The sequence below is a fragment of the Helianthus annuus genome, chromosome 8 (assembly GCF_002127325.2).
Source record: "Helianthus annuus cultivar XRQ/B chromosome 8, HanXRQr2.0-SUNRISE, whole genome shotgun sequence".
In the NCBI taxonomy this organism is placed as follows: domain Eukaryota; kingdom Viridiplantae; phylum Streptophyta; class Magnoliopsida; order Asterales; family Asteraceae; genus Helianthus; species Helianthus annuus.
This window is the reverse complement of record NC_035440.2, coordinates 24,952,632-24,976,309: the sequence shown is the minus strand read 5'-3', so window position 1 is coordinate 24,976,309 and position 23,678 is coordinate 24,952,632. Positions and strand designations below refer to the sequence as shown.

Sequence of the window (23,678 nt, the reverse complement as noted above, 5' to 3'; positions counted from 1 at the left end):
CCGAGTTAACACGCCGCAACGTGCGTGTGGGGTTCAATGTTTTTTTCCTCTATTTTTCCCCGTTTGACAGGTCTGTCGCAACGCGTCTATTTTCCCCCATTTGATAAGTCTGTCGCAACACGCAGGTCAAAGATCAACTTAGTTATTATTTTCTATGTTTTACACACATGTTCGTGGTCATATAAGAAACATTTGATTTTCATCTAATGTATATATAACTAACGAATCCTTGGTGATAATTCCAGTTCATTAGTAATTTAGCATTGAGTTAATTACTGTTTTCGTCCCTGAGGTTTGTCAAAAATAACGGTTTCAGTCCACTAGTTTAAAAATTGCGATTTCAGTCCATTAGTTTCATTTTCGTAACCATTTCAGTCCACTTTTCAAACGGCGTTTGTTTTATGCAGTTAATGGAAGCATGTGCTTGTCACGTGATGGGCAATTTGGTCATTTTCATTCCAATTCTCACAAACCCAGTTGTATTAAACACCGCCTACCCCTTATTCATCCAAACCCTGACCCATGTAAAAACCTTTTCACCCCTCTTTTTCCCAATCCATTAATCGACGATTCAAGATCATCAACCACAAGAGGTTCGTAACAAGAGTTGGTCGTTTTCACAATGGATTTTGCATTTCAACTTTGGAATGAACGCTTGGCAGGAGACGATTTTGACCCAGATTCAACATACAGTAAGTTACTAACTTAGCTAGTTTTTCAATGCATCTTTTAGTGGGTATTTTGTGTGATTATTGTCTGCATTTTTGTTAAAGAAAAGAAAATCACCCAATTTTGTGTTTTATTGACTATTAAATAGGGGGTCATCCAGGAGTGTTCAGCATGATGTTCAATCATAATGGAGTTTTTACGATACCACCTGGAAGAAGCTATATTAAGGGTCAGGTGAGCTACATTGACATGGTGGATTCGTTTGAGTTTGGGTACAATCAGGTGGATGCCATGTTAGGAACCCTAGGTTATGATGATGATGATGTACTGTTTCTGTATTATAAGATACCTGATAAGGATCTTGATAATGATTTAGTTGCTTTAAGAAATGATGCTGATACAGAGGGTATGCTTAAATATGTTGAGGACCATAAGGTGATGGAAATATATGTAGAACATGGTCAAAAGACAGTAGACAGTGGTGATGTTTTGAACGAGGAAAACAATGAAAATGAAGCAGTAGATAGTGGTATTCTAAGGAGCTTCGAAGATATTTTAGATGTTGTTTGATCTCCTAGTAAGAGGGGACATAAAAGTCAGCTTTCTCAGGTTAGTCAGGTTACTCAGCTAAGCCAGGCTACTCAGGGTATTGAAACTGGTGCAAACAATGCAGTTGATCACCCGAGTAATGAAACTGGTGCAAACAATGAAATTGGTGAAGACACAACTGTTGTTAACGAAACATGTGCCGATCATAGTGATTCAGACTCTTCTGAATTTATAGACAATGATAATATCTTTGAAGACCCAGAAGTAGACATGGAAGAGGTTACAGCTAGAAGACCTGAAGATGATCATGCTGCTAATAATCATCATGTTCAACAGCAAAATACTTTAGAAGATGAGGAGCAACATACTGAAGATTCTGATTCAGAAGACTCTGATTTCATTGTAGACTTAAAAAATATCATAGATGAAGATGAAGTTGACATGGATGACTTCAGAGCTGCAGTAGACACTGATGTGGTGGAGGAACCAATTGAAAACCTTAGTGAAGATGAGAGTCCATTTGAACTAGATGACTTCGATAGCCTAAGTGATGAGGAGAACGACCCACCTATAAAAAGGGCTTTAAAAAAGTTAAGGAAGAAGAAGAGGCTAGCCAGAGATCCTGTTGTGGAACCATTTTATGTTGGACAACAATTTTCATGTAGAGATGACAATAAGACACTTGTGAAGAAGCTTGCAGTTGATAGTAAAAGGCAGCTTGAAATTATTAGGAACGATAAAGTCAGGTTTCGTGTACTTTGTCGTGGTATAAATTCTAGCAATATAGGAGAATCAAATGCTGGTGGGTTGATAGGAGGTAGTTCAAAGGCTGGTGGGTCAATGGGAAGTGGTTCAATGGGTAGTAGCTCAAATGTTGGTGGTTCAATGGGAAATAGTTCAACGGCTGGTGGTTCAAAGGGTAGTAGGTCAAATGCAGGTGGTTCAAAGGGTAGTAGTTCAAAGGCTGGTGGTTCAAAGGGTATTGGGAAGAAAAAACAAGGTGGTCCCAAGAAAAAGATTCTCAGGAAAAAGAAACCTACCCCCACTTGTCCTTTTATTCTCCATGTTTCCAACCACAATAAACAATGTTGTTGGGTGGTGAAAACATTTAATAATGTTCACAACTGCCTTCAAACTAGAGAAGTTAAATTATGCACGGTATCTTATATATCCAAAGAAATTCAAGATGGAGTCTCTCTAAATCCAACCATTCCATTAAATGCACTGCAAGAACAGGTCCAGCACAAGTATCAGGTAAGTGTGTCTCGGATGAAGGTGTTTAGGGCTAAGCAGATGGCAACAAGAAGGATTGAAGAAGACTACAAAGCTCAATATGCATTGCTCGGGGACTACTGTGGTGAGTTGGTAAGAGCTAATCCTGGAACATCTGTGAAGATTGAAGTTGAAAGAGAGCCCAACCATAACAGTTCCACCAGACAGTTTAAAAGGATCTACATCTTTTAGGGCCATTGAAAGAGGGTTTTAAAGCATGTGGCAGGAGGATCTTGGGGTTGGATGGATGCTTCATGAAGGGCTCGTATCCAGGACAGATTCTGACTTCAGTTGGTATTGATTCAAATAATGGCATTTATCCTTTGGCATATGCATTGGTTGAGTCTGAGAACACATCCTCATGGACCTGGTTCTTGAAGTGCCTTGGTGAAGACTTAGATCTGGAAGTCAACTCAAACTTCACTTTTATAAGTGATAGGCAGAAGGTGCTACTTCTCATTTTACTTATCATATTGCATTATTTTACTACTTATGTTACTTATTATAAGGCACTTTTATGTGATATGTCCAGGGGATTATACCTGCATTAAAGAAAGTATACCCTATGGCTGAACACAGATTCTGCTTAATATCCATGAAAATATGAAGGCTAAGTGGAAGGGAGACTTGTACAAGAATCTGCTGTGGGAATGTGCGTCCTCAACAACAATTCCAGAGTTTGAGGGTAACATGAAAATAGTTAGGATCACAAATCCTGCTTTACATGATTGGTTGAAAGAAATCAACCCAAAACATTGGTCCAGAGCATTCTTCAGTGGTATGATTGTATTAATCCTTCAATTATTTTTGTTTATATTTCAACATTCTTAGGATTAGCAACAAGTGATGTGCTATTGAACAACCTATGTGAGGTGTTCAATAGACAGCTAATTGGTGGAAGGGACAAGCCAATTATAACCTGTCTGGAGTACATTATGGAGTATTGTATGAAGAGAATTGTAGTGGTGCTCAAGCAGATTGCAAAGGCAGAAGGTCACTTGACCCCCAAAGCTAGCATCATCTTTGAACATATCAAAAGTGAAGCTTCAAATTACTCAGTTATGTGGAATGGGACCAGCAAATACCGAGTCAGAGAGAGAGGTGGTCAAGACCAGTGTGTAGTTGATGTAGATGCTAGGGTTTGTTCTTGCAGGAGGTGGGAATTGATAGGCATGCCATGTAAGCATGCTGTGGCAGTTAACTGGACAATGGCTCAATATGGCATGAATCCAGGCCCTCCAGAGACTTGGTTTTCAGAGGTATACTGGATGGACACTTGGAAGAAGGTTTATAAGAATACAATCAACCCAATCAATGGGGTAAATCTTTGGACACCATCACAAGTTCCAACAATTATAATACCTCCTAAGCATCACTCACAGATTGGAAGGCCTTCCAAAAAGAGAAAGAAAAGTGCTAATGAGGAGATTGTGCCAGTGAAACATGGTAAGATGAGCCAGAGGGGAAACACTGTCACCTGTAACAAGTGCAATGCCAAGGGTCACAACTGAAGGTCCTGCAATGAGGTGGTGCCACAACCACAACTTTGATTTGCTGTTGATTTTGTCTTTTGAACTTATTAAGTATTTTGGAATTGTAATATGAACTACTTTATCTGTCTTTTGATGTGTCTTTGAACACTGGATGCTTGAAGTTTCTTTTGGTTGTTTAGTTTATGAAATGTTACTGTTATGTTATTGTTTGTGGTTAAATTGGTCAAACTATTACTGTTTGTTTGTGTATACAGTTTGTTTGTGTATACAGTTTCTACAGGAGCAAATTGATAAAACTGTTACTGTTTGTTTGTTTGTTTGGTCGTCTTGCATTCGTTCGAAATGTAAAATATCGTTTGGTCGTCTTGCATTTGATCGAAATGTAAACTATCGTTTGGTCGCCTTACACTCGGTCATTGTACACTTCAAAACTAAATATCGTATGGTCGTCTTGCATTTGGTCGAAATGTAATATCGTTTGGTCATCTTGCATTTGGCCGAACTGTAAAATATCGTTTGGTCGTCTTGCATTTGGTCGAAATGAAACTAGGGTTTCTTCATTTAGCTACAAAATAAAAGACAAAGAAATACCAACTAATGAAACTAGGTTTCTTCAGCATTATAAGAGTCAACTAATGAAACTATGGTTTCTTCACCAATATTAGTGCATTCATTACAACAGTTAACACTTTGATTCATTGCAACAAAGTTATCAGCATTACAAGAGTCAACTAATGAAACTAGGGTTTCTTCATTTAGCTACAAAATAAAAGACAAAGAAAAACCAACTAGCAAAAATTATAACTTTCAGTCTTCGAATTTTTATTGCATTTCTTCTTGCCACAGCTTCATGGTTGTTAATCGATCTCAGCAGCCCTGGAATGATCGATCTGGATCTGTCACACATTGGGGGATCAACCCAGCAAACAAAACCACAATTGCCTACCTGCAACAAGAAGTTTTGACTTCAAAATGGGAGTTAAAAAGTTCAATCTTATACAAAACCACAATTGGGTACTAGCAAACACTTACATTCTTGTACAACGTTGAAACCGTCTGCCTGGGTTTGAATCTGTCCATGATGTGCAAATCTCAGTGCTAGCCCCACATGGACAGATTACTGATTGGATTTTTGGCATGCTCAATCGATGAATCATGGATTCGAATTTCTTGTCAAGAGATGAATTGGGGGTCAGGGTTTGGATGAATAAGGGGTAGGTGGTGTTTAATACAACTGGGTTTGTGAGAATTGGAATGGAAATGACCAAATTGCCCATCACGTGACAAGCACGTGCTTCCATTAACTGCATAGAACAAACGCCGTTTGAAAAGTGGACTGAAATTGTTACGAAAATGAAACTAATAGACTGAAATCGCAATTTTTAAACTATTGGACTGAAACCGTTATTTTTGACAAACCTCAGGGACGAAAACAGTAATTAACTCTTTAGCATTAGTGGGTCTAGATTGCATCTGATATTATTACTTTTTTGGATTAGATGAGTCATCGATATATTTTACAAGTTTTGCGTATCTGGTGGTTGAGTTCAACTCGTTTTATGATTATCTGCAGACTACCTTTAGTTGTTGGATTGGATCTTCCTTAGTGATACACGTGGCAAACTCTTAATGCCACCAGCTCACCAACAAAATGCAGCCCTTTTAGGTTGGAAGAAACGTAATCTACCTAAATACGTGTCCCAATCGTAGTTTACCAGGTGTCCTTGTGTAGATGACATGGTTGACTTTCAAAATCCGGAAAGTTTGATCCAAACTAACTATCCAATCCATAGCAGATTCTGAATATAAACCTACAGTGATCTTCAGCCAGCATCCAAAAATTTGTCCAATCATAAACCAACATGTGTATTTTCTATAAAACGTATATACTTGAGTTAATTTTATTGATTGATAATTGAGTAAACTGTCATATTGGTATATGTGGTTTGGTCATTTTTGTCACTTTAGTCTAAAACTTAAACCTTTTGAATCTGGGTCCCTGTGGTTTCAATTTTATTGTCATTTTCATCCAAAAGCAAAATCTCGTAAGATTTTTCAGTTAATATCCAACATTTTTGTCTTTTTCCTCCCTTTTAATGAATTGCAAAATTTGCAAAAAAAAAAAATTTAATTTGTTATAATAAAACGTTAAAAAGACCATTTTTCCCTTCATTAAAAGAGAGGAAAAAAACAAAAAAAAATAGATACTAACTGAAAAATCTGACCAGATTTTGATTTTGGGTGAAAATAGCAACAAAATTGAAAGCACAGGGACCTAGATTCAAAATGTTTAAGTTTTGGACTAAAGTGGGAAAAGTGACCAAACCTCAGGAACCATTTTAACTGTTTACTCTTGATAATTTGATATAAAGTTGGTTCCTTTCATTTATGTTTCTCTTTTGATTTTTTTTTTATTTTAGACAAACTGGATATTAATTAATAATAAAAACTATGATTTATTGACTAATAACAATTTATTTGTAATGTGATCAACATAACTTGTGATTTCATTAAAAGCCAATATCCATTTACCCCTAACTTTAATTTATATTTATACATATGATTTATAACTCATCATGAATAGTAAAATTCAAAATTTTATTTATTATATTATACTATTGTTATGATATTGTATTATATAAATATTTTTATTATATTTTGTTTTCCTGTGTTGTTACGATATGGTTATTTTAATCTACGTCTAGATTTAAATTTTTCTTAATACCAATGAACTACTTTTTAGGTATCGTAAGTTGTAGCAAGTGTTGGTGCCGTACGGATATTGTATCGAACCAAACCAATTGCAACCGAACAATATCGGCACCGACATCGAATATCGAAGCTGTACCGGTATTTGTTTTTATGGTCTTTACCGATGTTAAAAGTGTGTCGATATCTTTTAATGTCGTACCAGTATTATGACTAACCGAACCAATTCCAACCAAACAACATCGGCACCAACATCGAATATCGAAGCTTGTACCGATATTTGCTTTTATGGTTTTTGTCGATGTAAAAACATGTTGATATCTTTTAGGGTATATAAAAACTTTTTTTTGGTATTCTCTTTTGGTCGCTATAGGGAGCGTTAGTACGATATGGTAGCGATACAAGATTAGTTTATCGAAAGCAAAAACAATAAAAACAACATGCCGGTACCGATACAAATGGTATTTAGTCGGTTTTGATTCGGTACGATAGCGGCACAATAGCCGTTTTCAATAAAGTTTGTATGGCAATGTTGAAAAAAATAAATATAGAATGCAAATCAATCTAACCGATAACAACTGAACAACATTGGTACCAGTATTGATATTTGTTTTTATTGTTCCAATCAATGTAAGGTTTTCTCTTTTGATTACTATAACGAGTGCCGGTACCATAATGCACCGAACATATACCAACCGAATTTCAGTCGCGAAGCACGGGGAAAATCACTAGTTAATATCAGTTCCACACAATGTACAACATTCTGATTAGAATAAAATCAATTAATTGTCCATTAACACAAACAAAGTTACATTATCGTTAGACTAAGACTACCCTAGCAAGTAGCAACCAAAGTGAAAGTTAGAAGTCATTGGTTAGCTTGTTAGTATGGATCATTGTCGACCAACAGATAATAGTTTAGATTGTTAAAATCTAATTTGCCTTTAGTTTATTACGTGTCTTAATGTTATTTTTACGTATAAAATGAAGATAAGAAAAGAGGGGGAGTTCGTTTTGTTGACCAAGAAACTTAGGACACATTAAAAAGAATCACGAGGGAAACTTTGCACTTTTGCATTGTAAGCTATGAGCTGGTATCCTTACCACCCTATTTAAGAGAACTTAGTCGTTTGCCAACTTCAAACGCACAAACTAAATGGCTAGATTTACTTTCTTCATTATGGCAATGCTTCTTCTACTAGATCTCCTATCTCCTCCGGCAACCATACGTGACGGTGGTAGTACCATATTCTATGGTGTTGCCGCGGTGAGGCTGTTGGAAGAAAAAGGTGAAGAATATGTTATGTACAAGCCTAAAACAAGCGCGACAAGTCAAGGACAAGGCGTCGATGGTTGCTTGCCTAAAGGAATTCATCACAATTCTGGTCCTAGCCGATATATAAATTACCAAACTCTTGGCGGATGTTCGACCACTGAACCTAAACCATAAGCTAGCTCAGTTGTACCAAAGAATGTCTAAATATTATATGTCCGCATACATACGCTACAATATTATAACTGAGCATGTATGCGAAAGTTTATAGAAAAGTCAATAGTTAATATGTTTAGATATATAGAATTACACTGTAACAGCCCAACGAGATTATTACATATACTGTGTATATTTTATACTTGTTTATAATGAATGGTGTTTAGCTTGTAAATTTGGAAAGAATTTATAAGTCGTTTGTGCCTATCATTATCAATGACACAGCAGCAGCACTTGAAAGCAAGAACTAAAGATTACTGATAATAATTTACTTTATTGACTCTAATTGAGTAATTGATATTATTAGATCCATTATTGATGCTACTATGCTATGAACACAGGGACATGCCTCCATGCTCGTTTAGTTGAACCCAATGGAGTTTTTAAATAAAATTAATTTTGGTATGATTTTCTAAGTTGATCTCGTTAAATTTAGTACAAGTTATTTTGTGTACATACACATACGGTGGGATATTGTTTTAAGTGTTGGGGAATTTTCAGAAAACCGGATGATCAGAGAGGCGTGTAATCATTCTTAGATCAAATTATTTCAGTGGTTCACCCGAATAATTTAATAGGATACAACTCTGATTTTCGAGAAATTGAACGGGGTATGTGTGCGGAGAATTCGTCTGAACCAGGGAATTGTGATAAAAGAACTGTCTACAAAATTTGGGGTTGGAGGTGATTAACTGCCTAATGGCAATTATCTCAATTTTAAGACAAAAAACTGCCACCAAACTACCAATTTTTTATATTTCGAAATTGTGGCAATTTCCAGAAAATAAAATTTTCTAATGCAGTTTTATTAAAACAATTTAATCAAAATAAAATTTTTCTAAGCTGACCTGACAGCTCGACCCCAGGCAGGGGCTCTGCCCCTTGGACCCTGCTCCCAGGGGCGCTGCCCCCGGACCCCCACCAAGGGGGCGTTGCCCCCTTGGAACCCCCGTAGAGTACGGGCTCCGCCCGTACACTTCGAATTATAATAACTCAAACAAGCGTGCACTCCCGCACCTCCTAACTTGCTTGATGTGTATTATTATTCACTTTGATCGCCAAATCAATCCCGATTACACTAAAATATCTAAGATTAAGTACTAATATCATTGATTTCTTAGGTTGCCATTTATTAAATTAAAAATAATGGGAAAATTATCAAAATGGCCATTGACCAACATTACTTTCCAAAATGGTCAGCTCACGTGTCGGTGGAGCGGGGCATCACCTTCCTAATGCGTCCTTCAGTATATAATTGACGTGTGTCATATTTGTTGGGATGAAGTAGCCGCCAGAGCATCCCATTCAAATTTCCGATTGTTACGTCTGGCTCCATTGCTTTAGGAGGCGCGGTTGCGGCTATATGGACGGCTTAAACGGCTCGGAGTCTTTTTGGCTTGTGTTGGCAAAGACGCATCCTTTGCAATTTACATTTTTTTTTCATTTTTTTGTAACTTTTTGGTAGGTTATACTATTTTAACCTTTGCAAATATTAATTTTTCAGCCTATAAATACACCACTTTCATTTTTTGTGTTTTCAACCCAAAATCCTATGTTTATATAATAAATACACAATGTTCATGTCTGGTGTTTTCAATAGTCACATACAGTGGCGGACCCAGGAATTTTTTTATGGTAGTGCAGAAATTTTTTTAAAATTTTAGGCGTCTAGATATATACATAAAAAATCGGTTCGGGTCGGGTCATGTAAAAAAAGAACATCAAACTTAAATTTATATAATCATCAAAAACACGTCAAACATTGTTACAAACATATTTAAAATGTCGCTCTATGGGTTTTCATTTTTTGAAATCTATCCAAAATATCATCTAGAGGTAATTTCTTAAGCAAGTCTTTCTCTATATAACATATACAACTATCACTTAAATTCTCATCGCAAATCCGATTACGCAAGTCGGTCTTCACATTCTTCATTGCCGAAAAACATCTTTCAACGGTTGCGGTTGCGACGGGTAATACGAGAACAAGCTTTGATGTACTGCAAAGTACATATGTTTATAGTGTATATTTTGGTCAGTTTTCGGTTATTTTGAGTCTAGTTTAGGTTAGAATTTCGATACTGCTGACGTTAAGCTTTGATTTCAGGTCCCGTAGCTTAAAGTGATGAAAAACGAGTCAAAACGAGCAGTTTGGAGGAAAAACGGGATTCGAACGCGAATTGGAAAGCTGGAAATAATAAAATTATAAAATATTCAAGAGAGGGAGGCGCCGCGTGACGCCAAGCCCCTCTCGCGTCACGCCTAGCCCTTGTGTCGCTGGAACTGTTGTTTGCTGCTAGGGTTTTTTGAAGGATTTTTTCCAAGAAAACAAAGGAGAACCCTAATTACGAATTTAAGACATCTTTGGGCAACTTTGGAGCATTCTTGGCGCACAATCGGAGATCTCAAGGCTTTGGAATCATTGGTACGAGTCAAGGGCGAAGAATCGAAGAATATATCGGGTTTTCTAATCCCTTGTTTTGTCGATTTCTTTTCTTGAAACTTGTTATGATGAATTCTTGTTTAGACATCTTTGCTTTGTTTTCACGTTTTAGTATACTTGGCTAAACATTTAAGCCACCTAGACTTGATGAATGGATTAACTTGAAGATTTTACCGGTTTTATTAATTGCATGATTTTTATGGATTAATTGTGTTTAGTAAGAGGTTTGGTTTAATGATTTGATGTATACGCGTGCTTTGATTTGGTTTATTGTTATTATTTGCTTCATATGATTCTTAGTGACGGTCTATATCACAACATAGAGTCATATTAGGGTTTAGGATTTCAGTGAGTGTCTATATCACGTTAGAAAACCTTAACTCTTTAGGGAGAATCGGCCGGTAATCTCTAGAAGTAATTGATAATAATTTGCTAAGTCTTATTGTTCTACTAGTCCTAATACCTGGGAAGTGAGGGGCTATTGGTAGGTCTTACCCGGCGAATTGCTTTAGATAGTCCTTGGGAAAGGTCATGTCTTGGTTTACCTGTCGGTTTTATTAGTCTATCAAGTCAAATTAATTACTCCAAACTACCCTAGATCTATGATTGGAAAAGAGTAGGTCAACATTAGGGTACTTACACAATAATTAGACAAACTGGGAAGGGGTCTAATAACCGGTAGGATTAACGGCCTAGGTAGTTCCACAGGTTTCTCCTTGAGAAGGGTCGAGGGGCTTAGTTGGTTCTTATTAGGTTTAGTATCACATGATCCCGGTTCCATAATTCGTGCAGTTAATTTAATCGGTAATCTCTTAAAAATGATCCAGGATTCTTGTCTAGGTGGTCTCGTTCTCATATAAGGAAAGTCCTCAGTCTTAATTCATTTTTTTTAGTCTAGTTTTAGTTAATCTAGTAGTTTAATATAGATTTCCTAGATTTCCCGTAACCCCCCCCCCCAAAAAAAAAAAACAATTAAACAAGTTTAGTCGTGTCTGTCAGCGTCTGTTAAAGTCTAATTTACGTGATACATAGAGTCCTGTGGTTCGATATCCGGACTTCCTAGGTTATACTACATTGATCGGTACACTTGCCGATTGTGTGGTCTTAGGTCGAGTCTAGAATTAAAGCTTTGTAGTGTCTAGTTTAGAGAGTCTAATATAGTTAATTTTTATAGTCTGTTTAGCACACATCAAGTTTTTGGCGCCGTTGCCGGGGATCGAACCCGGGTCACCCGCGTGACAGGCGGGAATACTTACCACTATACTACAACGACCGCCCAAAAAAAAATTTTGAAAAAAATTAAAATATTGAAAAAAATCCAAAAAAAAATGAAATATCAGAAAATGTTTTTCGAGTAAAGAAGTTTGCAATTAAAACGGAAAATGATAGAAATGATGAATTTTTGCTCGGGTTGAAATAATAATAATAAGAGAATAAAATAAATCGAATTTGCGTCTAGTTAGGGATATGTGGATAGGCCCGGGTTTGGTTTTAAGTTCCTTTGAGCTAATATACCTTAATCGTCGGTTTGCTAGTGGGTTTTCGCCTGGGAGATATGGGAAATTAAAACTGCCAAAAATAGTATAAGGGGCACCGTTATAAGTTAAAACTGTTAGAGTTTGTGATCATGGAAAAACAAAATAGAATAAAAAGTGAGCTAGAAACTAAATGAAAGTAATGCACTCCTATGTAGTTTGGGTTGGGGATAGCGACTCTACAACCGAATTACCGCTAGGGTGTGTGAAATCGACCGTGCAAAGAAAAAAAAAGTACCGAAACCTAAGTAATCTGTGGTTGGGGATAGCGACTCTACAGCCGGATTGCCTCATGGTTAGGGAAAGCATCGTCTAGACTCACGAATGAAAAAAAAGGGAGAAAAAAAATCTGATTGTAAACTCTCCTGGTTTTGATATAAGACGGTTGGGAATTGGTCCAGTGATCGTTCCTTTAGTCCTATAAGCTTGAGGCGGGAGTAGGTGGACTGTTGATTCTAGTGTGAGACCCTAGGTAGACTGACTGCACTTAAATTAAATTCACATGATAAGGGCTTAGGATTGGATTCGGGTTTAAGGGGACAAGCATATTCGCAATCACGGCTAACGCAAGCCTTGATTTTAATTAAATATACCTATAATTTTCGACCCGAGTGATTATTTGTCTATGATTCCGTTGCATAATTCTTTTTCGAGGACGAAAAAAGAGTAAGTGTGGGGATGTTTGATGTACTGCAAAGTACATATGTTTATAGTGTATATTTTGGTCAGTTTTCGGTTATTTTGAGTCTAGTTTAGGTTAGAATTTCGATACTGCTGACGTTAAGCTTTGATTTCAGGTCCCGTAGCTTAAAGTGATGAAAAACGAGTCAAAACGAGCAGTTTGGAGGAAAACGGGATTCGAACGCGAATTGGAAAACTGGAAATAATACAATAATAAAATATTCAAGAGAGGGAGGCGCCGCGTGACGCCAAGCCCCCGTCGCGTCACGCCTAGCCCTTGTGTCGCTGGAACTGTTGTTTGCTGCTAGGGTTTTTTGAAGGATTTTTTCCAAGAAAACAAAGGAGAACCCTAATTACGAATTTTAGACATCTTTGGGCAACTTTGGAGCATTCTTGGCTCACAATCGGAGATCTCAAGGCTTTGGAATCATTGGTACGAGTCAAGGGCGAAGAATCGAAAAATATATCGGGTTTTCTAATCCCTTGTTTTGTCGATTTCTTTTCTTGAAACTTGTTATGATGAATTCTTGTTTAGACATCTTTGCTTTGTGTTCACGTTTTAGTATGCTTGGCTAAACATTTAAGCCACCTAGACTTGATGAATGGATTTACTTGAAGATTTTACCGGTTTTATTAATTGCATGATTTTTATGGATTAATTGTGTTTAGTAAGTGGTTTGGTTTAATGATTTAATGTATACGTGTGCTTTGATTTGGTTTATTGTTATTATTTGGTTCATATGATTCTTAGTGACGGTCTATATCACAACATAGAGTCATATTAGGGTTTAGGATTTCAGTGAGTGTCTATATCACGTTAGAAAACCTTAACTCTTTAGGGAGAATCGGCCGGTAATCTCTAGAAGTAACTGATAATAATTTGCTAAGTCTTAGTGTTCTACTAGTCCTAATACCTGGGAAGTGAGGGGCTATTTGTCACACCCCAACCGATGGCGGAATCATCGGGGCGCGGCACTGAGCGAAACAGATTGTCCAGAAGTTTCCACAACAACTATTATTACAAATTCAGTTAAATGATACGTCCCATACCGTATCCCAAATAAATAAACCAGTTATCATAGAAAGCAACTAGGCAAATAAATTCCGTTCCGACAACTCAGATTTAATTATTACAAACCAAATGAATAAAAGTATTGCTTGAAGTCATTAAGACCTATCCGGACAAGATCTACAGACAGCTAATGCCATAGACCCCGGATCGGACAAATCCAACGGCTCCATGGCAATTGTATATTTGCTTCTAGAGACCCCTAGGTATACCACTACCTATAGCTATTCATTGGCCTCTAGAGCTTTATTCTAGCCACGCTTTCCTAGCAGATAAGCATCCTAATTACCTATCACATACGTTAAAATAAAGTCAATACATAAAATGTAAAGGTGAGCACACAAGTTTGATAATAGCATATAGAGTTCGAATAGTTCACGCATAACCAGGCACGTACACAGAGGAAAACGATGCATGTTAATTATCGACATGGGACCATCGATACCAACGATTGCGGGTTGACCGTCCGAGACGGTTCGCAATACATGATTACCACCGTAATCCATGCAAGTAATTGTCCTTAACAACCCCCGTGTGAACGGGTGCTGAGTCCAAACTATAGTACTATGTTGCTAAGGCAGGTAGATAGCACTCCACGTGTAAACATAATAAACAGCATTCATTTAGTCAAATAGCACATGCATTCGGTTAGCGTTCAAATAGTTTGTGTTTGATTGTGATTTGATAGGTAACGTATGTAACACCCAAAAGTGCTAAAAGCAAAAAGGGATCGAGTATACTCACAGTGATTGATTGTGGATTGAAGGGAGCGCTGAGAGTAAGATTAGCCTGAATAGTTCGATAGCATAACGATAAGTAACGCGGAAAACGTAAACAAGTATGGGTGGATCGAATGGGCTGGTCGATCGAACGGCAGGTTCGATCGAACGGCCCGTTCGATCAGCTGGTATATCCGATTGGACAGTTCCGTTCGATCGGCCGGTAGGCTCGATCGGCTAGACCATTCGAGTGGATTGTTTCTTCCTCTGGTGTGTTTGTGTTAGAGGATTTGAACTTTTGAAGTTTTCGTTGCAGTATTTGAGAACACTGAAGTGTTCCTACCTTTCAAGTCAATCGATCGAACGGTTCGTTCGATCGGCTAGCTCACTCGATCGGCTAGCTCACTCGATCGGCTAGGAGCTTCAAGGTTAGTCCACAACTGAATGTCACTCAGTCGAACAGTCTGTTCGATCGGCTGGCATTCCCTACTACGAACGAGTTGTGAAAACGATTAAGTGTTGAAGCATAGTATCTCATGATCCGAACAGTAATGTTCACCAATCGAGTGCCATGTTCGATCGAACACTACTTCGTCAATACTGTTCCTCAGGAAATTTTGAAGGTGTGGGACCATGTGCTAGCCGATCGGCTGGCCCGGTCGAACGGCTGGCATGTCCGATCGGCTGGGCTGTTCGAACAGCCTAGCCGTTCGGCCAGCATTTCTGACCTGGTCGGCCTTTCGTCTAACACTTGGCTGTTTGTTTATTTGTCATTCTTTCAAGGTATCTTGACAACGTGCTGAACTATGATAACCTCCGTTCCTACTTGTTTCCTTGGCTCGAACAGGAATCACCCAAGTCCGGCCGGTGAACGGTTCAGAATATCGGTTTAGAGTTTAACCCGAAATCGGTGAACCTTGTTCATAGAACCCGAATGTTGCTGCTGACAGAGGCTATTGAAGCTGAAGCTATCCAAAGACCAAAGATAGTGCAAGATTACTTGAAGATTGCAAGAAGACCGAAGACAAAGTTTTGACTCAAGACAAAGTTTTTATGAAGCTATTGTCAAGGGGGAGTTTGTTGGTGCATATTTGTGACAACAGCTTAGATTTGGTCTTTGGATATCTTGTAATTAGTTAAACGATAAACGGTTAGCGGGTTTAGCTTTGTAATAGTTAGTTGTAATGTTTGGGCTAACTAAACCCAAAGAATTGGGTGATGGGGGGCGAATTGGGCCTGTCCAATTCGCAGCCCATGATGTTTGACCTAGCCCAGTTGTAAACCTTGTGTTATATAAACAAGGTTAGACATTAGGGTTTGAGGTTAATCAGTTAATCAGCCAAAACAGAGTTTGTGAGAATTTCGTGAGAGCATTACTAGCTTGGACGAAATTAGGGTTATGGATCTTGATTGATTGTAATTCTTGTTTGATATATAATCAATAAAGATCCCTAACCCTAATTTCGTCCAAGCTAGTAATGCTCTCACGAAATTCTCACAAACTCTGTTTTGGCTGATTAACTGATTAACCAGCCAGTGGTGTGTGGCTTAATGACCTTAATTCTTGCGTTGATAGATTGCCAAAATCTGAAGTTTTGGGTCTTTATACTGTTATTTCATCTAGGGATATCTTGGCTGTCTGTCTGTTCAGAACTAAAATTGTACATGACCTCAGGAAAGAAAGTCACTTGGAATTAGCTCATTTCTATTTGAATGTCTGTATGTGTCCCGATACACACAATTTTGATCTGATTCTGAAATCTTCTCTGAAAAAAGTCGTGTACCTCCTCTGCTGCATCCAGATATATGCTGACCTGGAGGTGCTAGGCAACGACAGCTTCTGCTGCATCCAGATACATGCTAACCTAGCTGTATGTTGTCGCACTATAGATCTAATACACCCGAAAGAGGCCCTCAAGTGCCCAAAAGAAACCCAAGAAACCTATATCAAACTGATAAAATCTCATTTGATCTGTATATTATACCATCTCTACTAAAGATCTATTCTGTTCTCTTCTCAACCTATTCCCAGTTAAGATTTCAGAAATCTGGATTGGACTTGTGAAATATGTGGTAGGGAAGATACTTGCATGATAGAGTGTGCTGTTTATATTTCCAGGATTTGATTTGTATTTATTTGGGTGTTCATAGTTAAGCAATCAAAACATGATAAAACAGTTTATATGCAGACCTAGATACAGTCAGGATATCTTAAAGGATGACTTCAGTATACTCACCTACTACGATGAATCTTTGTGCATACCTTGATCGCGGGGGTATATCCTGTTGTGGGACACGCTAATATTTCAGTAAATAAAATTAACTTAACGTATCATATGGTAATGGTACTTGAAATGTTCATGCATTTTGTTTAAGTGGACAAACATACTGGTAATCGTCTTGAACTGCTTTTCACGAAAAATTAAATAAAGAATTATATGATTGTGTGAAACAGTTTGATTGTGCTGATATGATCTTCTTACCAGTGATTCTCACAAAAATAGAGTGTTTATTGCTTTTGTATTTACTTGCTTTCAGAAAAATATAAAAATCCAAAAATAGTGTCTTTTTCTGTTTAAAATTCTTAACGTACGGAAAACTGTTATTCTTGGAGGAATTGTTACCGATAGGGGGAGACGGTGTTAGAAAGTGAGTTCAAAATTTTAAAATCAGGCAGGTTCTTCAGTGTTGGACAAAAAGTTTTGCGTGTTGGTGATAAGTTGAAAAAGCTTAATCTGTGATACAGTTTAACTATCTCTTGAAAAATAATAATTTATTTAACCTTGTTGAAAAATTCTTATGGTTTCTCGAGATGTTTGTTTTATAGTATACAGATTGAAGCGGTTTGTTGCTGAGAAGTGGCTGTGCAGTGTGAAGATGAGAGTTTGATTGGATGCATGGTAGAACCTCCTTTCTATATTGCAGACAAGATTGAAGTGTTTGAAGATTGCTGTGCAAATGCTAAACTGGAGTTTACTCAAAGTGTAGGTCCCATTGATGTTATGGATCTTCACAGAATCGTCTTTCCAATCAAGAGTGCGGAATCCTCTTGATCAGAATTAGCAGAAAACGTGTAGAAACAGAAACAGCAATCACTTTCAAACCGGATCTTTATTGATTATCTATCAAACAAGAATTACAATCAATCAAGATCCCTAACCCTAATTTCGTCCAAGCTAGTAATGCTCTCACGAAATTCTCACAAACTCTGTTTTGGCTGATTAACTGATTAACCTCAAACCCTAATGTCTAACCTTGTTTATATAACACAAGGTTTACAACTGGGCTAGGTCAAACATCATGGGCTGTGAATTGGACAGGCCCAATTCGCCCCCCATCACCCAATTCTTTGGGTTTAGTTAGCCCAAACATTACAACTAACTATTACAAAGCTAAACCCGCTAACCGTTTATCGTTTAACTAATTACAAGATATCCAAAGACCAAATCTAAGCTGTTGTCACAAATATGCACCAACAAACTCCCCCTTGACAATAGCTTCATAAAAACTTTGTCTTTAGTCAAAACTTTGTCTTCGGTCTTCTTGCAATCTTCAAGTAATCTTGCACTGTCTTTGGTCTTTGGATAGCTTCAGCTTCAATAGCCTCTGTCACTAGCAACAGACTCCCCCTAAGCTGATGCATCCAATCACCAAATCTTCAACACGTTAGCACTTGAGTAAACTCCAGTTTAGCATTTGCACAGCAATCTACAAACTCTTCAATCTTGTCTACAATATAGAAAGGAGGTTCTACCATGCATCCAATCAAACTCTCATCTTCACATTTCACGGCAACTTCTCAGCAACAAACCGCTTCAATCTGTATACTATAAAACAAACCTCTCGAGAAACCATAAGAATTTTTCAACAAGGTTAAATAAATTATTATTTTTCAAGAGATAGTTAAACTGTATCACAGATTAAGCTTTTTCAACTTATCACCAACACGCAAAACTTTTTGTCCAACACTGAAGAACCTGCCTGATTTTAAAATTTTAAACTCACTTTCTAACACCGTCTCCCCCTATCGGTAACAATTCCTCTAAGAATAACAGTTTTCCGTACGTTAAGAATTTTAAACAGAAAAAGACACTATTTTTGGATTTTTATATTTTTCTGAAAGCAAGTAAATAACAAAAACAATAAACACTCTATTTTTGTGAGAATCACTGGTAAGAAGATCATATCAGCACAAGCAAACTGTTTCACACAATCATATAATTCTTTATTTAATTTTTCGTGAAAAACAGTTCAAGACGATTACCAGTATGTTTGTCCACTTAAACAAAATGCATGAACATTTCAAGTACCATTACCGTATGATACGTTAAGGTAATTTTAATTACTGATATATTAGTGTGTCCCACTTCAGGATATACCCCCGCGATCAAGGTATGCATAAAGATTCATCGTAGTAGGTGAGTATACTGACGGCATCCTTTAAGATATCCTGACTGTGTCTAGGTCTGCATATAAACTGTTTTATCATGTTTTGATTGCTTAACTATGAACACCCAAATAAATACAAATCAAATCCTGGAAATATAAACAGCACACTCTATCATGCAAGTATCTTCCCTACCACATATTTCACAAGTCCAATCCAGATTTCTGAAATCTTAACTGGGAATAGGTTGAGAAGAGAACAGAATAGATCTTTAGTAGAGATGGTATAATATACAGATCAAATGAGATTTTCTCAGTTTGATATAGGTTTCTTGGGTTTCTTTTGGGCACTTGAGGGCCTCTTTCGGGTGTATTAGATCTATAGCGCGACAACGTACAGCTAGGTCAGCATGTATCTGGATGCAGCAGAAGCTGTCGTTGCCTAGCACCTCCAGGTCAGCATATATCTGGATGCAGCAGAGGAGGTACACGACTTTTTTCAGAGAAGATTTCAGAATCAGATCAAAATTGTGTGTATCGGGAAATATACAGACATTCAAATAGAAATGAGCTAATTCCAAGTGACTATCTTTCCTGGGGTCATGTACAATTTTAGTTCTAATAGACAGACAGCCAAGATATCCCTAGTTGAAACAACAGTATAAAGACCCAAAACTTCAGATTTTGGCAATCTGTCAACGCAAGAATTAAGGTCATTAAACCATACATCACTGATATGTTCCCCACTCATATTCAGTTCATTTAAGTTTATATCACATTGGTAAGTTGATTATTTCATGCTTTTGCCTACTGGTACATCATATAATGAAGCTGCTATCACACTTAAGCAATTTATGATTCAGTTTCAGTGTGACAGTCTAACTTGCTGATGTACTATCATTTCTTCTTTTTCACACAGTGATAACTCATTTTTGATTTTCTATATTTTTTTTTATGTTTTTGATTTTTTCAATTTTTTTTTTATTTTTGATTTTTAAGAAAAACAGTAAACTATTTACAAAAAAAAAAAAAATTCTTATGAAAAACCAGTTATTCAGGATTCCTCATCCCGTTGAGTTCGACTAAATGTTCAAAGCGAGCCCTGTCAAATGCTTTAGTACAAAGATCTGCCAGGTTATCTTCTGTGTCGACTCAGCACTTTGAACTTCAAATTAAATCATTTAAAATATATACATATCAACAATCTCACATCCCCCGCCATGTGCCTAGAGCAGCCACTATCAACATAAGTTGATAATCCTCCTTAGCAGCTCCTGCACACACTAACTTAAAAATTAGTTAGATTGGGGGACCCAAGCCTTAATGGTCTTGGGTCGTCCAAATTCACCAACCACTGGAACATCCATCCAATATCCATTACTCCTAACTGGAGTCTTGGATCTCAGACCTGTTGATGGAATTTGATTTTGATTTCCATAAGGTCTCTGGTCCTGAGGGTTCCTATATACATTTGGACTATTTGACCTTTGGAAATTTTGATTTTGAAACCTTGAATTTTGATTCCAAGAAGCATTATTGTTGTAATTTCTAAAGCCATTGTTATAAAAATTTCGACCACCATAATTTTGGTATCGATTTTGATATTGACCTTGACTCCTGAAATTATTTGTATTTTGATTGTTCATTCTTGGTGAACTGCTTCTAGGTCTCTCAAATCTGCCTGGTAGAGATCTAGGCTGAAATCTAGGTTGATTTCTTTGAAAACGAGAAACTTGTGGAGTTCCTTTTTCAGCCTTATCCACACCAACAGCAACTGTCTCTGGTTGCTTAGGAGCAGATTTCTTTGGAGAGTTTGACTCTCTCTCCTGCTTATCACCACTCTTCTCTGGTGACTTCCCTTTCTGTTTTTCACTCACTTGTGCTTCACTATTTTTGTTAGGACAGCAGCTAGCTATATGTCCCTTTATGTGACACCTGAAGCACGATCTCCTTTTCAAAGACTTCTTAGCAGGAGTCTCTGAGGTAGATCCTTTATCAGATGGTGATGATGCCTTGGAAGAATTTTGTTCAGTTTGCTTAATTTCAGATTTTTCTTTGTTTTTATTTTTAGCAAACTCTACGTTCGATTCATTTTCAATAACAGCTGTCTCGGTTTTCATGTCACTTCCTTGAACAAAATTAATCTTTTTAACAAAAGTTTGATTTGTGCTCTTAGGAGGTGAATTTTTCTTTTTCAAAGATTCCCTGTTATTGGTCTTCTTAGCATCACCACTCTCAGACCCCTCACCTTGACTTGATGTAGATGCGAAACTACTTGGTGCAGTTGACATATAGGCTGCTAGCTCATCTTCATCAGGGAGGAAAGAATAGTCATGACTAAGAGGAGGTGGGACTTCATTGAATCCCTGGAAGCCCACAGTGGTCTTGTCATTACTCTTCTTTAACCCACCCATCATGTGTTTCATAACAAAAGACGAATCTCTGAATTGACTTAATTTCTGTTCAAGTTCAATAATTTTGAGTTGTGCATCTGACAACTCTTTGCATTTTTCAGAATTCTCTTTTGTTTTCTCAGCCATCATTTCGTGAGCTAAGTCTATTACTTGAAGTTTTTCGTTTAATTTGCATGTCAAAGCTTCGATTTCACTTTCATAACCTTTTATCTTTTTCAAGTATAGAGATTCATTTCTTTTAGCAAAAAAAATTTGACTCTTTTATGCTAGACATCTCGCTCACCAGACTTTGATTTTGAGCTGACAATCTGTCAACCTCACCCTGTAGTTCACAACACCTCAAACACACAGAATTAGATTGTACCTCTCATGAACTTCTGTGGTTTGATCAGCAACAACCTGTTCAGCTTCACTCTCTTTCTCTACTTCAGCATCCACTTTTGCTTCAGCATTCTCCACTTGAGATTCAGCATCACTCACACTAGTTTCAGCCTCATCAACTGTCACTATCTCTGCCATGAATGCCTGAGTGACACTCTCATTTCCCTGATATCTCTTTTGTAATGCATCCCACATATCCTTTGAATTTGTGTACTTTGTAAAGGTATGTTTGATGCTATCAGGTAAGGACGTCTTTATTGCAGCCAAAGCTCTCTTTTCAGCATCGTATGTCTTTTTATCATCAGCTTTCATGTTAGTCTGCCCTCAAAATCATGTACTGGGTTTACGTACCCATCTTCAATACATATCCACATGCGTGCATCCTGAGATTCAATGAAGGATTTGAAGCTGTTTTTCCAAGTAAGATAGTTCTCCACCTTCATCATCTTAGGAGCATTCAAGTTGGCCATGTTCGACATTTTAAACGTAACAGACTGGTAAAACCGTACAAAATATATCCGAAAATAGTGGTTACCAAATTACACCTTTAGAATCGTCTCGAAAAGACGAATCCAATGATATATAATGTCAAAAACCGATTTCGGTATTTTCCAGAGTCTTTTTTTTTCCTAAAAATCCAAGGAATCTAACGGCGCAAACGGTTCTGTCAAACGAGCTACGGATCAAATTCTATTTGCGAAACACTGAAAATTTTCCGACGCTTGCCAACTGAAATTCCACCTCTTAATTTTGCTGCTAAATTCGCTGGTTAAATGTTAATTTCGCTGGTCAACTGGTAAATTCGCTAGGTTATGCTGTTAAATTTGCTGGGTCGCTTAAATTTGCTGGTAATTATGCTGCTCTATTTCGCTGTCAAGTTCACAAATTCGCTGGTCAACTTCGCTATTACGACGACCAGTAAATTCGCCGAAAACCGTGATAATTTCGCTGTGGAAAATAACACGGTTACCAAAGTCGCCTTTGGATTTAACTTCGCCGGTAAATATGCTGGACAGGTTAATTACGCAGGGTTTGCTAATTTCGCTGGCCTGCAAATATGGAAACTTGATCTTTTCGAAAATTCTGATGATTCTCCAACACAATTCTGCAAAACCAAACAAGCAAATCAGTCAACTTTTGATGAAAATTTTGATGAAATTAACGAAGAACACGAAGAACAATCTTCGAATTCTCAAGCCTTTTCAGCCAAAATCCTTCAAACAGTCAATCCGAAACTATCCTGAAAACCTGCAAATCAGCAAACAAACAAACCAAAAGATCAAACAGCCAAAAAATTCGAAAATTTTATCAAACCAAACACACAAATTTCGAAAATTTTAAAAACCCTAATTTTCAGGTTTCAAAAAATCGAAAATTTTACTCCCTGTTTCTGCAGCAACAATTCTGAACCGAGCAATCAACAGCCTAACGCTCTGATACCAAGTGTAGGTCCCATTGATGTTATGGATCTTCACAGAATCGTCTTTCCAATCAAGAGTGCGGAATCCTCTTGATCAGAATTAGCAGAAAACGTGTAGAAACAGAAACAGCAATCACTTTCAAACCGGATCTTTATTGATTATCTATCAAACAAGAATTACAATCAATCAAGATCCCTAACCCTAATTTCGTCCAAGCTAGTAATGCTCTCACGAAATTCTCACAAACTCTGTTTTGGCTGATTAACTGATTAACCTCAAACCCTAATGTCTAACCTTGTTTATATAACACAAGGTTTACAACTGGGCTAGGTCAAACATCATGGGCTGCGAATTGGACAGGCCCAATTCGCCCCCCATCACCCAATTCTTTGGGTTTAGTTAGCCCAAACATTACAACTAACTATTACAAAGCTAAACCCGATAACCG

The 23,678-nt window shown here is 37.4% G+C and overlaps 1 protein-coding gene and 1 non-coding gene across 2 annotated transcripts; one reads left to right on the top strand and one right to left on the bottom strand.

The window, feature by feature from the left end:
* Window positions 1-3,047: 3,047 nt before the first annotated feature.
* Window positions 3,048-4,001, top strand: LOC118480929. The gene is made up of 2 exons (XM_035975931.1): window positions 3,048-3,268; window positions 3,322-4,001. The coding sequence occupies exons 1-2, from the start codon at window positions 3,094-3,096 to the stop codon at window positions 3,999-4,001; spliced, it is 855 nt and encodes a 284-aa protein (XP_035831824.1). The 5' UTR covers window positions 3,048-3,093.
* Window positions 4,002-11,825: 7,824 nt separating this feature from the next.
* On the bottom strand, window positions 11,826-11,897 carry TRNAD-GUC. The gene has a single exon. It is a non-coding gene; the product is annotated as a tRNA-Asp (tRNA).
* Window positions 11,898-23,678: the final 11,781 nt, after the last annotated feature.

Excerpts from the sequence above, each read along its gene's own strand:
- LOC118480929 (XM_035975931.1), top strand. The coding sequence starts at position 3,094 with ATGAAGGCTAAGTGGAAGGGAGACTTGTACAAGAATCTGCTGTGGGAA. Across the intron at positions 3,269-3,321 it reads GTCCAGAGCATTCTTCAGTG|GATTAGCAACAAGTGATGTG; the intron begins GTATGATTGTAT and ends CAACATTCTTAG.